The sequence below is a fragment of the Callospermophilus lateralis genome, chromosome 5, assembly GCF_048772815.1.
Source record: "Callospermophilus lateralis isolate mCalLat2 chromosome 5, mCalLat2.hap1, whole genome shotgun sequence".
NCBI lineage: Eukaryota > Metazoa > Chordata > Mammalia > Rodentia > Sciuridae > Callospermophilus > Callospermophilus lateralis.
This window is the reverse complement of record NC_135309.1, coordinates 85582587-85597658: the sequence shown is the minus strand read 5'-3', so window position 1 is coordinate 85597658 and position 15072 is coordinate 85582587. Positions and strand designations below refer to the sequence as shown.

The following is a 15072-nucleotide window of genomic DNA, read 5'->3' as shown; positions in this document are numbered from 1 at the left end:
TTAAATATTTATTTTTTAGTTGTAGTTGGACACAATAATTTTATTTTATTTACTTATTTTTATGTGGTGCTGAGGATTGAACCTAGGACCTCACACGTGCAAGGTGAACACTCTACCACTGAGCCAAAACCTCAGCCCCTCACTCAATAATTTTTATAAACAACTAAAACAAGTCAAAACCCATACAGATATAACAACTGAAAATTAAAAATTAATAATAGTTTTGATGTAATATAATTACTTTTCTACTTTTAATTTTTTTCAGCTAATAAAAAGTAAACCATAATTCATCCAATATTTAATAAACACCAATGAGGACCAAACAGACATGTTCAATTATGTAAGAAATCTCAAAAGCTAAAATACGCTAACACACACAAATACTGCAAATAATGAATAAGAAGCAATTTCTCTTGGATATCAAATATAAACCTGATAATGACTATATCCTTAGAATCCGCTAAATAAAAAAGTAAAAACAGCTTACATCTATCTCATCACTGCAGAGCAATGTTCATAATCAATAAATGAACTTATACAAAACTAATGAATACAAATATGAGTGATTAAGAAACCATTGTTATGTTAGTTTTAAATTTAATAAAATGGTTACTTGCTTTCTGTCTCCCCAAGCTGTTGTGAATCATTGCTACAATGAGATCACCTCATTGAATATTAAAATGAGCACAGTCATTTTAATATTCTATCCAAGGTAAATATAGGTTAGGATACAATACAAAAAATAATATTTTAGATAAATGTTTGAGTTCTCAGTAGTACTTAATATTAAATTCCAACATTTCATCATTTTTTTATTCTTAAGTAAAATGAGGACGCTCACCTTATTACAAAATCATGACTGTCAATCTCCTTTCCACATTCACTGTCTAGCAGAATGCCAGAATTTCCAACAACTGCACAAGTCTTAAACCTGCGGTTTTTCATTGGCGAAACTTCAGGTAGGAGGCTATGTAGATCGTGAGAAATATTTAATGTCCGGCGCCTGTCAAGCACATAGTGAATGACATCACCAGGCTTAAAACTGCTCTTGACTACTGAGACATCTCGTTCAGCATCTAAGAAACGAAGAATATTCTTCCTGCATGTGAAATACAAGCAAGATTTAACATTAATGACAACATATCCAAGAACTGGTTATATCATTTGCAAAGTGACATGTGAAAATGTCAACAGGTATACTACTAACCTTAAATTATTAGTGGTAATCAAACCAACCAATTAAGTAGATTTTATAGGAAGTAGAGTACATTTCTTAAAATCCTTCATGCAGAAATTTACAATGGTTTTGTATACACCCATTTGTGGAGCAAAAATATACTTCATTCATCAAAATATGCTAAAACAACCAAACTATTAAATACTGCTGTCACTTGATTTTACAAAATGAAATATTCTACTAGTTTTTTTCTAAATAGTCATTTATTTTGTTTAATGTTGTTTGGCTGTGAAGACTAGAAATAACTTGAATGTACTTTTATTTCCATCATAGATTATACTTAAGAAGAATAAGTTTTCAGTAAACATATATAGGTATCCAAGACATTAATATTTTACAATATTTGAAGAAAAATAGCACTAAATTTATATGAAAAATTTCTTCTAAGTTCAGGACCCCAGGAAGTAAAATGGGTAAAGGAGAAGATGAATTGACATAACACTGGATTATATATGGCAGAGGTAGCTTATTTTTCCTTATTGGCCTTTCCTCCCATCTGTCTTTTAGTATTGAACCTTCAAACTTTCACATGTCATGGATGGTCATCCAGAACATCTCCAAGTTTTAAGATCCATGTACAGCTTGGTTTTGTCATAAGAGTTAAGTTTTCTAAAAGGGGGATATGAGTGGATCATGGACATGATCATATAAGAGACAAAGAAACTTCCCTTCCAAATTGTTGGCCACTGTATTAGGTTTCCTCATCTAATACCTAATCTATAAATTAGTCACAATGTGAAATGTTATAAAAACATAAATTATATGCATATGCTAAATATTTAGAAGATAGAAAATGAAAAAAATGCATACAGATCACTTCCTAGAAATTGGCAAACCTTGGTATGAGCAGACAGTGCATCATCTGCCTGTCATATTTGAAAGTTGTGCCTTATATCTAATAAATTTGTTGCCCTTGGAAAACTGATTAAAAAGAGTGTATTTGTTGCACTGTGCTGGTTTCTCCTTTTAGAAAAGCATTAAAAGAGATGAAGTCAGGCTAAGTCATAGCTAAGTTGGAAGCTGAGATGAAAGAGAATGTATCTGGGTGTGTATTCTGAAATATATGAGAGTCTAGTAATTTGGACCTCCCAAATGTTTCTGTATCCCAATTAGTGAGAGATGTGACTATAAATTATAGACATCTCAACAACATAAAGTGTATTGCCTTTCCATGTAAGACTATAGACTCAAATGAAGTAAGGATGGCTATCATTAAATTGAGGAAAAGGAGAGAGAGTTCAGAAGAATTAGAGGAGATTAAAAGCATAAGAACCAGGCTCAGCAGATATTTGGAGTTATTTATACCTGAAACTAACTAGAAGAAATCACTATTAGGACTCTAGTAAATTTTTTAGAAAATTCTATTGTCAAAAAAAATTATGAACCTGGTCTTCAATAATTTGACATTATTTGATCCATGGACTACAAAGCATATACTAACAAGAAAGTATCAGAAAATTTCACTCCTAGGTTACATATTGGAGAGTATTATAAACTTGCATTTTCAAAGTGATAAAAAAATATATGTTAACAACTAGCACCTAACACCAAAAGTGAAATCACAAAGAAGTTTTTATACATACTTGTTAACTAACATTTATTTGTCTTTTTGGAAAAGTAAGTAAATACTTTGACACCTGGATTTCAACAAAAATGTTCTCATTTCCTGTAAAAATGACAGGGCAGCCTCTAAAATAAAGACTGCACGGATGTGGGGAAATCATCTAACTAGGTGATGCTATCATTTTCCTTTGAACATATTTAAATAGGTTGCTGTAGATGTATTTGAAGATGTAGTCTCACAAGTACTGACATGTTTGCAAGCTTGAGTTGAGTAGGTTAGAAGTTCAGATATGAAATTCTTTATCATGGAAATCCAAAAGGGAAAATTCTTTTTATAGCATCAAAAGAGTTGACACAAGAGGGACTTTCCAGTATTGGTACATTTTCCATGTAATAAAAAATTAGCAAAAAAAACTGTACACATCTTCTAAATTATTAAGTATAATTAAACATCTTTGTTTCATTGGAAACATAAAACATTTTGGAAAAAAATTATACAAAAATCAGACTACAAGAGTTGAGCAAATCATAACCCACTTGAATCAAAGTGTGAAATATGATATATCAAGAACTATGTAATGTTTTGAACAACCAACAATAAAAATTAATTTTAAAAAAATAAAATAAAATAGGTTTTAGAAAAGGCAAAAAAAAATATGGCTATCCCAATACTCATGAATTAATAGAATATATTTCTAAAAGCTAGTTCAGTAAAAATTACTAGTTCAATCACAATAAATGCATATAAATATCAAAAAAAGAGTTGAGCAAAGTTAAAATGTTATTTTAACTCACAATTGGCAGAAAAGAGTGTTTAATGAGATAAAAAATTTTAAGTGCAAGTGGTAATATATTATGTATCCTTTCAATTTGTATCATAGGGTCAGCAGTATTTTATTCCGTTAATTATAGCAGTAAAAATAGTAAAAGTGCTTTTCAAAGCAATAAAAACTCAATTCATATAGATTAATCAAAGAATAAACATGTAAAAGTTGCTTAGATAAAATTCAAAACAATTTTTTTTTTCTGGATGTAGAATTGAACTTTTTAAACCAAAAAAAAAAAAAAAAAAAGGAAAGGAGACCTTAAATAACTGCAGCTTGTTCTTATACTGACCCACACTTTTTAACTTTTAATTTTAATTTTAGGGCTTTAAGCAATTGCAGAGAAAAAAAATGATATAGATTCCTGATATAACTGTATGAAAGACTAAAGTAATCACTAGGAGTGAGTAATACTCTTCAGAAACAGGAGAGGTTAGTTTATTTCTTCACTGTAGCAGGCTGAAGGCATTTTTTTTAGATTACAGATGCAATGGACCATAACAAGCTCTGTGGATTTGCTAAGTCTAGTTGTTGTTCAGACTATAAATATGTGAGGAGAAAAAAGACAAATAAAAATAAATAAATAAAACTTGTATTTACATATATTAGCTAAATGTCATTGGAAGCATTAAAAGTTCTTGTATTAAGGTAAATGAAGCAGCACTCTAAGTATCACCAAGGAGATAAATATGCTTTTGTTCAGACAAAATTGATATGAGTTTAACAGCAGGGTAAACAAAATTACTTCAGAGCAAAGAAAAAAGAAAACTCAATTAACATCTGAGCATTAAAGAAACATGAATCAAAAATAAAAAAGAAAAAAAGAAAATGTTTAATAGGCTGTACCAGTACAAGTTTTCCTAATATGTGGTCAAGTTACTATCAGGTATTCAAAGCATGGGTTGTGCTTTCTGTGGAGGCCTTCACAAAACAACAGGAGATTCCTCTTAGGTCTTCTGTGGTCATTTGGTGATCCTTATGAAACTTTTGAAACCTCTTTAGATAAGTAAACATCTAGATTCAGCAACTGTTTTAATGTTAAAGATAACTGAACAAAATCTGAAACCATGTTTCACTTTCAGTGGAACTAAAAATCTTAGTCATAAAAACTGTCTTTCCTTAGGCAATGTTGGCTTAAGATGAACGGTTGGTTTAGACTGTTAAACTGACAGGAATAGATTCTATACTGAAACTTTTCAACTGAATTTTCAACTAGAACTTCCCTTTCAGCATCACCCATCATTGAAATAGCAGCTGCAGAGTTCTGGAGCATTAATTTACTAAACCTTGTTTTCACTTGTGAAATGTTAAATATAGCTAACCTATCACCAGATGCCATTTTTTTTTTTCTGTAGGTTTCTTGTCAACAACCATGCATGCTCTAGCATCTAAAATTTAGAATAAATGGCATAAACCCCATCAGAAAGTATTTTGTGACAAAACTTTCAGATGGAACACATCACGAGTTGAAAATAATATATATTATATATCAAAATACATATATCAAGAATCAGTTTTTGTATACTCTAGCCAGTGACTCCATGCATACCAGCCCCCCAAATAAAAATCACTAAATGAATTCAATCGGTAATGCAACAGTTCAGTAAAAAGAAAAAAAAAAAAAAACTTTAAAAAAGGATTAATGGTTTATTATGCCTACAAAAATAATTAGAACACACATTTTTTCAAAGGATTATTTCTACAAGAAAATTTGTCTCAGAGGTCTAAAAGAACATTCTCTAAATAGTTGATACTTCTGAACTTAAGGTCTAGGTGTTATAGGGAAGATAATCCAGTATCAAAAGAAAGATTCTAAACAATTACAACCAAATAAAATGCATAATTGTCCCCAAAACGTTGAAGAAAAGCATTTTCATTTAATTTATACACTAGACAGTAAATTCTATTATTTCAGCACAAAAAGTGCCATGATGTTGTCCATAAATATGCATGCTAATTGTTCATATTTTTAGTACCAAAACATAAACTTCCTAGAAATTTGTTTTATAACAAGACTGGTTCAATATGAACCTGTCAGACAAGATAAAATTTGGGTCTTTACTTTGTTACTAATAAGCTTCATGACCTACAATTAACTATACAGATGACTCAATTTGAAAACTAGGAAAAAGATGGTATAATCCTTTTCCTAAAGCAAATATATGCATGCACTACCAAATTATTCTTGACAGGTAAGCAAATATAAATTTGCTATCATGTTTAGTTAACCCATATGTCTCACTTGTTTGGAAAACTTGATATATATTATACTAAGAATTTAAAATATTCTATAAATTGTTGAAGTCCTAAGCTCTTCTCATAATTAACTAAACTCATACATTTCTATATATCTATATTTGGCATTTGTATTTCTTTAGAATTTATTTGATATATAAAATTGAGAAAAATATGAAAAAAGTCAAACCACAAGAATTGGATATAATCAAATAAATCATCTCTCAGTACAAAGTTCACAGATGCATTCACAACATCTAACGCAACTCAAAAATATAAATGTAACTCTCATGAATTTGTAAAGTTGCAATAAGTGTAATTCTTAGGTCAGTTTATGTTTAACACCTTTACCTTGAATATCTTAATAAGAACAAAATCTATAGTGTCATATGAACATTTATAAGATTCACTTTTTATAGATATTTGGAAGGAATAGCTGAATATACTAATCAAACCAGTGTCAACTCTTTAATTCACTTGCTAGATTTTAATTTACCCAACATTATTTAGCTTGGCTGTATATGTTAATTAAACTATTATAATTTTCTTATTTTACTTAACTTTCTTTCACTATTTTGCTCTACCTGATTTGTAGAGTCTAACCTAGTTGGCTTTCTTCTTGCCAAATCATTCAATGAAAGTTCTCTTTCCAGATATGCTTATTCATCAATCAATTTTCTTCCTTTTTATTTAACCATATTTATGTTTTTTTCCAATGTGCCTCCAAGAAATATGAATCTTTTTAATTATATCTGGTCTTATGGTCTTCTGCTACCAAATTTCTCATAATTATCTCACTTCTTGCAGAGTATCTAAATTCAAATAGGATCTGGCGGTCTGAGGCAGAAAGGAAAACAGTATGCAGGGATCATGAGAGAACAGAGCCAAGGACATAAATATGTCAAGCTGTAGACATCCTGTTCCTCACCACTTCAACAAAACAGCTCTCAGGAAGAATGCGGGTGCTTGGAATCTCTTGATCTTTAATATTGGCTTGAAATTATTTTCCCTATCCAAGTGAAAACAAATTGTCCTTAAAAGTCATGATCTCACCAGGGGGCACCAATTAATAAAGTCATTAGTCTCTACACATCTCCTCATTTTATAGTAGATCAAGAAAATATACAAAGCTCCCCATAAACTAAAAGCAACCAAACTTATATCACTGGGCAGTACTGTAGATTGATTCCTATTTCCTTTCCAGTCACTTCCAAACCTTTAATACAAAGTACCCTAACTTTTTTCTGCATTTCCCTGCCATCATTTCTTAAACTTCCAGACATCTTTCAAGTATATTTCAACTTACAGTGAGTGTCTTTGCTGAAATGCATTCTATGAATGACTATACATACTCTCAAGATAGTTGTAATAGACTCTCCCCTAACATTGTTTATGGTCCACCTTGTGTGTAGTTAGGAACCAAGAAGTGAGTAGGCAGAAACCTGGGTAGATAAACCAACCCATTTTCTTCTAATGAAGAAGCTACACTTACAAAGTATTTGCATTAATATTCAGGCATTGTGTAATAAACATTTGATACTAGAAAAAATCAGTGGTTTTATTATGTAAAGGATGTATTCTTTGGAAATTTTAGAGTTATGATTTACTGAAATACTCTAATTTAGACTTCATCTAACAGAAATGTAATGAAAAGATAAAGAGAAGTAATATCCATAATTAGGAGATTTCTTACTAGTAACAGGATTATAATGGAAGAAAATAACTTAATGGATACATGTAGGCACTAAGCTTGATTTCAAGTGCATTTTGGCTAAAATACCATGTATTATAAAAAATAAAACAGAATCTAGAAGTTTATTTTCTGGTTTTTATCCATTTTATACTCATACAGATGTAACTATTTAAAAAGATAAAGTCAGATCTATTTTTAATGATCACCAAAATAGGAGTTGAGTAGTCTCTATTTTCATCTTGATGAGAAAACACAGGATCAAATGAGGTCTAAATAGAGATCAGTTTTCTCAAAATATATGTCCACCCTCAGTAACTAAGCATATTAAGTACTTGTACCTTATTGACTATTTTGTTCCATTAATATAAAGACATATATATTTGAAACTTACATATTTACCTTTAAATTTTTGACTATTTAATTATTTTATTTTATGGTTTAAAGTTCTTCAATGAACAGCATTAAATATAGCTGTATCACTCTTTTGTTAAAGTAGTCATACTTACACTATAAATCAAGTGTTCATATTAGTTTGCAAGCCCAACCTATTTGAGAACATGATGTGAAATTGTGCCTTATTAAAGAAACTCACCTTATCTCCAGGACCAAAGAGGAATTGATTTTCCAACCTTCCACAGAGTGCTGGAAGATTGTCGTTCCAGCCTTTCGAATGATTTTATCAGAACTATTCACAAGTGATCGGCTCAAACACAATTCACCATCCCTGAAACAAAACAAAAATGACAGTTTTATGAAAGTTAGAATTTTGTCTAAGACGCACAATACCTAATTTGATTAATCATAGTGGTGAAAAATTAGATATAATTTTTTCTGCAGTTTAGAAGGAAAATATAAGCATGATGAAAGATGTTACAAGAATAACTGTGAGAAACAAGTGGTTCTCTGTATTAAAAAGTAATTTATAAAGCATTATTGAAATGCTAATTTTAAAAATTGGTATCAAAATATTTTCTCAACAATAAGATAATTTCCTGATTGTAGATAATGGTTGAAAGACAGGGATTGTAATAGGAAGAAACCCATCAGTAAGTATAACTTTTGATAATTTCTGCTGTGTCAAAAAAAAAAAAACTATCTCCTTTCAATCAGTATTGTCAGCTAGTATCACATGGGGCATGGTGTGTTGATTATCTGGTGGTAATGATGATGGCTAGAGACAGCTCTGTTATCAGTTATATCATTTAGACATAGCTAAACAACTCATTTTTCAATATGCTATTCTCTTGGCACTTTATATATGTATCAGATTCAGAGAAAAAGCCAATTATTATGGAACATAAAAAAAGACATAGCCAACTCAGGATGTAAATTTATTTATTTACATATCACTTTTAAAATTTCTTAGAATCTCAAAAGCATAGTTAAAAAGTAACATGACTATTTGTTCAATCACAAAGTCTAAATTTGTGTTTATTATGTAGGCAATCCTCTCCTACTATCAATGGAAACATTGCTTGTGTAACAGCTGTTGGATGAATTCCATAATTGGATGCTGATAGTTTGGTATTTTGGTTTGCATTCTTTTTTAAACATGTAGTTTAAATTTGAAGCATCTCAAAGCATCAGATGAAGCCACTCCTTGTGAAATTTGGAACTCTATAAAAATTAATATTTAAACTCTCCTACTGATGAAAATGATACATTTGCATGCCTGAGCATGGCTAATAATAATCATTTTACAGAGGTCATTTAGGATGCAAGGAAACAAGAGTGTTTTCTTCACTACTCCGTGGCCCAGAAGTCAGTTTTCATATTGCATGTTTAATGATAATAATTGCATGTAGATGATAATGTGAACATGTACAGAAGTTAACTTTTACATTTTTGAAGATGTGCCTTTAAGAGCATAAGCATAAATTATCATTTTTTTGTGTGTGGAAGGAGGGATCTTTCCAATCTTCCTCATTAACAATTACCCTGTCAGTATCATCTTTCTTAGTTGCCCTCTGCAGAGAATGACTGCTCAAGAAGAATAATGCTACATAGTTTGCTATGATTATAATAATTATTTCTGATACTAACTTATCTTCATAGAAGTACAGATACACATGGTTGCACTGTTTTACATCTATAGGAGACTGTTGCATTGACATGTGGATGCATTTTTATCTGTACAATGATTGTTAGGAGGTACTTACATGGACCCTTTTCAGGACCACCAAAATTTCAGGAGCAATTTTAAAAGTTTAGATTAGTTGTATATGAATAAAATGTTACCATCTTGCTCTGTTTGAATTGTGTATATTTAACTGATGATAGGCCAAACATCAGATGTTAATGACTGGGAAAGAAATTTGAATGGGATTATCTACAAGTAGTGACACTTTTCCCTTATAGTCAACAGAATTCATGTGGGAGATGGCCAAGCTCAGTGTAGTCTGAGATTCTAGGGCAAATTTTTTGTGTATAAAGTTCAATAAGTCCCAAGAGATTTTTCACATGTGGCCTTGGTAGCATTCTGTCTTAGAAAAGACTTCCTTCCTGTGAATGTAAGGCATGAAGGATGTCACCACCCACTGCTTATTTCGTATTCCAGATTGGACATGACTTTTGAACAGCTGCACCACAAACATGTTTTGCATAGGACTATCTACCAAAATATTTAATATGTGCTTTTAAAGGCAAAATAGAAAACACATCAGATAAATCACTCATAAAGCAATATATTATACATTATTCTTGCTTATAACTGAGAAAAACCCAGGAAGACAGTCATCTCTAAGATGAAACTAATCATTATTTTGTTACCTAGGATCTAAAATATTTTTTTTCTCTTTTGATATGAATTTCCAGGCTTCACCACAATTTATCCATTTTCATTCTGCAGTTCATAACAAATATGATTTAATTCTTTTCTGGAAACTTGATCCCCAAAGCCCTACATTCAAGCTGATGAAACTCTTCATAATTTGGTTTCGAAATGAATATTATCCCTTAGGGCTAGGCTAAACTTCCTCCCTAATTTAAAGTTTTAAAAGTCATTTAAAAGAAAAGAACTCACATCAAACTAAGGTTGAACACAAACAGCAGGCAATTTGGGGTTTTTATTTATTACATAGGTACCAAACAACTGAAAATAAAGATGAGATGTTCTACTTTAACATTTTGCTTATGGGTTTTGGCAGAATTGCAAATGTAACATGTGAAGTAAGTGCAAATTCTGGAATTCCTAATTTACAAGAGTATATTCTACCCTAGAATAAATTGAAACTACCTTGGCTGACAATAGTAATACTCTGAATACTTGTCTTCACCATCAATTTTATCACCAATTTCACAATATGTTTGATGACTTAGTAATATAACCTCAGTAATAAGCCTATTATAAAGAAAATCTCCAGATAAGAAATATAAGTTAAAGTGTCATTTGTGGTCAACCAGGAAAATAATGTGTAGCAAGTTTTAAGTATAACAATCAAACACCTATATCACATTAAAGTTTGTTACAGTTTTTGTCACATTAAATGAACATATCATGTATTTTACCTGTGGGAGTCATATTACCCCGCAACTTTCAGTGCCATTAAGGTGTGTGGGGGCGGGGGCGGGGTAGAAGCCTGTCAAGACTAGAATACTAATATAACCAATGCCTTTTGACTTAAACTTTAGTAAGTTATAACAATCACATAAGTTCTTTGCAATTCTTTGAGTTAATCACATAAGTTCTTTTATCACTTGACCTATTCTAGAATAATTCCTTATTAAAAACATACTCCTAGTGTTCCTTTGGACGTATGAAAACGTAGATGTTTAATCGAAAAGTTGTGCTGGTCTTCTTTTTCCCTCTGCAGAGAATGACTGCTCAAGGAGAGTAATGCTCCATTATCTCTAGTTGGGACTCCGTTAAAAGAGGAAAGGGGTCGAATAGATGCTTGCCTGTGGGTGGTGGGGCGGGGGAATGGTAGCAGGAAACCTAAATATATATTTGGTGGAATGTTGTAATATTAAAGGGCTATGGGAGTCCTGTAACTGCAACTACTGCCCACCTGCAAGGGATGCAGTGCCCCCCAAAGGCCAGAAACTGACTGTTACTTCACTTTGAAATTAAGTACTGATCTGAGCTTTTGGCACCAACATCCAGTTTAGTTTAAACTCATTTAAAAAAAAAAAAAAATCAAATAAAATAAAGCCCGGCCTCCCTCAAGGCTTGAGTAGAAAGAGTCAATGACATTATTAGATAGTCTGATGAGTCAACTCCGCTACCAGAAGCACTCTTTGGGATTTGAAAGAAAACCACGAGTTTGCATCACGAGCTTTTCTACTGAATGTTTCATTCTGGGGAAAAGGCAATGGGCGCTCAGGGACACTAACTACCTTTCTGGAATTGCTCAGAGCAATGTCTGGGGCAGGAACTTGAGGCTGCACAGCAGCCCGGACACTTAGAGGCAGCAGTATGAGAGTGACGCCTGCGGCCAGCTTTTTGCCTTGCCCCGAGGGACTAAAATTGCAGGTTTTAATTAAGGAGGAACAACTGGGTTGCCACCAAGCACTGAAAGTGATTTTTTTGTTGTTGTTTTAAACGAAAGGAGTCTGATCCCTGCAAAAACAGATTTCCCCCGTTTTCTCGTTCCTTCTCCTACCCTGGCTGCTAGCTCACTGGGGATAGATCCAATGCGCACCCCTCTTCCTGTTTGGTTAACTCAAGTGCCCGCCCCATGCCTTCTCAAAGAACTGACCCTCAGCTCTGCTTGGAAAGGGTGCGGAGAAGAGCTCAGTCCCGCTAGCCCAACCGCTGCGCCGGTGCCCGCCTCTTCTTCCTCAGTGCCCAGGGCTGCGTCCACTGCCCTCGGCATCCAGTAAAGGGCCACAGAAGAAACGTCTCCTGTGTCATATGAACTGTAATGGGTCTGTCAATTCCCCTAAAAGGACTGATAGCGCGCTCCTTCTTCCCGCCTGCAGTTTAGGGCGGCTCAGAAAGGATGCTTCCCTAGGATCTGGCGCCCCCCTTCCTACATCCACCCCTCCCACTCCTGCTCTCCTGGGTTGCCATCCAAGGTCCCAAACCCTCAGAGTCCTTGCTGGGCTTGGCCGCTTTGTCTCCACACAGACTTATCTTCAGAGCCCACCAACGTGGAAAGGAACAAAGAGCCTCGACCTTCACACTCCAGCCTCCGCCTATTATGAGAGCCCCCACGCGCGGGATCACCACCTTGCTAAAGACCTCTTTGTCTGCCTGGCAAGCGCAGGTCACCAGAGATTGCTCACCCTGCCGCCCAGTCCTAAGACACCAAAGTCCTCCTTTCTGACAACTGTCATGACTGAATTTTCAAACCACCCACTCCTGTGTAAACGATCTCAGAGGGTTCTTTTATTTATTTATTTATTTATTTATTTCCCCGAATGAACAGATCCTGAACAGATTTGTTGATGTATAACAACCATTTAGCCCATTCTTTATTTGCTTTTCTTTTTTTCCAGTCTCTCTTGGCTGTACTACTGTTATCCTGGTCTTTATAGAATAGCAATTCCTTCTGTAAGGATAAATGTGCGTTTTGCACTTAAATGCTCATTAGTTAGGGAGGAACAGGAATATTAAATGGGCTGTATGAAGTTTAAAAGTATATTTTGGCAGTGCTATACAACACACACACACACACACACACACACACACACACACATACACAGAGGCAAGTTCTCACTCTTGGTTTCAATAGTGCCAGAGAAAACAAAAACCAGAAGGGAATCTCTGCTAGAGTAGAGTTTCCCACAGTGGACGCCTCCGGACTAGGGAGGATTTCCGAAACAAGACTTTGAACAGAGTTGACAACCAGGTTCACATCCTCAGAAAATCGCTTCCAAGCTATGTCCCCAACACAAAGTTGCACCACCCCCTGGGTTAACTTCAAAGGCACAGAGCCCAGAAGGAGGGAGGAAGGAAGTGTGATATTTAGAGAACTTAATGGGGTGGGGAGATTCTGAACTCAATTAGACAAACTAAAGAAATAACAGAAATATTGCCTGTTAAGATGAAGTACCCAGTTTCCTTCTAAAACTCTATCCAGGACGCTTATGCGTTTTATGTGGTGGTGCTGGATTTACTAATTCAAATTAAAATGCACAAATCTGTCCAATGTAAAAAAAAAAAAAAAGAAAGAAAGAAAGAAAGAAAGAAAAGAAAAAGAAAAAGGAAAAAAGAAAAGTCGGATTTCCTCCTTAGTGGGCTTTAAACTTCATCTTTTCAGGAAACCAGCTTTCTCTAGTATCTCCCTAGATTTACAGGGCAGAGAAAGAAGGAAGGGCAACCGTTTGGTGAATAAAGATATCTCGCTTGAGTTTTGCCCACGGATTAAAAGGACAAGGGCACGTTCTTTGTTGACACTTCTGCAGTGACTTCTCCTTTGGCGTGCGAACAACCGGCAAGGATAACAATTGTCACTACCACACAGCGCAAGTTGAACTCCTACTGGGAACAGCCTAGGGAAGCACACACACACCTCAACAACAGCCTTTGTTATTTAAATCACAAGACAAGCCACACACAAGCTCAAATACTCACAGTATCACAAACATCACTCTATGCACATTTCATTTATGGCTTGACTTTGAGTCATATCCTGAAATGAAGCTTTGAATTTACCCAATGAGTTGCGTCTCCTGGTGCTCCTCAGTTCTTGCTATTTCTTTTGTCTTATAAAAGATCAGGAGCAGACTTATAGTGCAGATTGTCCACCTCTTCCTAATGGAGCGCATCTTGGGTGCCCGCGAAAGTCCTGGTTGCCCCAGCTCCCGCACCTTCTCTCGATATAAAGGCTCCGTTTTGGAGAATTAGACCGGTGGTTGGGGGGGGGGGGGGTCTGAAAAATGCGAGGAGAGCGTGGAGCCGGGATCCTAGGATCAGGTCGCTAAGGTCCTCTGCAACGGAGCTGCCTCTGGTCCTCCAGCGCTGCCAGGAGCCCTCCCGAGCGGTTAGCGCCAGCCCGGCCTGGGTCGCTCCGCGCCCGCCTCCCTGGGGCTCAGGTTTCTTTTCAGATGTGACACCTTGTGCATTGGAGGTGGCCGCCGCTTCTGCAGCTGGGTTCGGGGGCGTCACTGGCCCTTCCCTCTTGCTAGCAGGGAAATGATGAGCAAAACCAGCCAATCACTGGGCTGAGTGGGCGGAGGCTGCAGTTGCCTCGCGTTGCTGGAGGCTGCTTGGATAGTAATGTCGCGGGCTCTGTCTGCACTGTGCCTGGAGAGGAAGCTCACGGTCGTCTGCGCGCGCGCTCTCGTACACACACACACACACACACACACACACACACACACACACACAGACATACGCGTACTATATCCTAGGACACCGAAGCGTCAGCTCTCTGGACCCGGAAGCTAGTGTGTTGGCATTTACATGGAGAGAGCACCTTTACAGAGAACAGATTAGGAAAGCGTCCCGCCCAGGAATGCTGTGAATAGAGCTGGGCGGGGGGCAGGGGGAATTTGCCAGAGGGATAGCTTCTTCCAAGCGTCTTTGCTAAACATACACACTTGCACTGGCAATACACGCCCTTTGAGGTAGTGTG

The 15072-nt window shown here is 35.2% G+C and overlaps 1 protein-coding gene across 1 annotated transcript in view; it reads right to left on the bottom strand.

The window, feature by feature from the left end:
• Positions 1 to 14581, bottom strand: part of St8sia4 (ST8 alpha-N-acetyl-neuraminide alpha-2,8-sialyltransferase 4) — a 95117-nt gene extending 80536 nt beyond the window's left edge. The window contains exons 1-3 of the mRNA XM_076856973.2: positions 14151 to 14581; positions 8145 to 8276; positions 842 to 1099 (exon numbers count right to left, since the gene is read on the bottom strand). Coding sequence (XP_076713088.1) covers positions 842 to 1099; positions 8145 to 8276; positions 14151 to 14263 — 503 coding nt within the window. The 5' untranslated portion in view covers positions 14264 to 14581. The remainder of the gene's footprint in view (positions 1 to 841; positions 1100 to 8144; positions 8277 to 14150) is intronic.
• Positions 14582 to 15072: the final 491 nt, after the last annotated feature.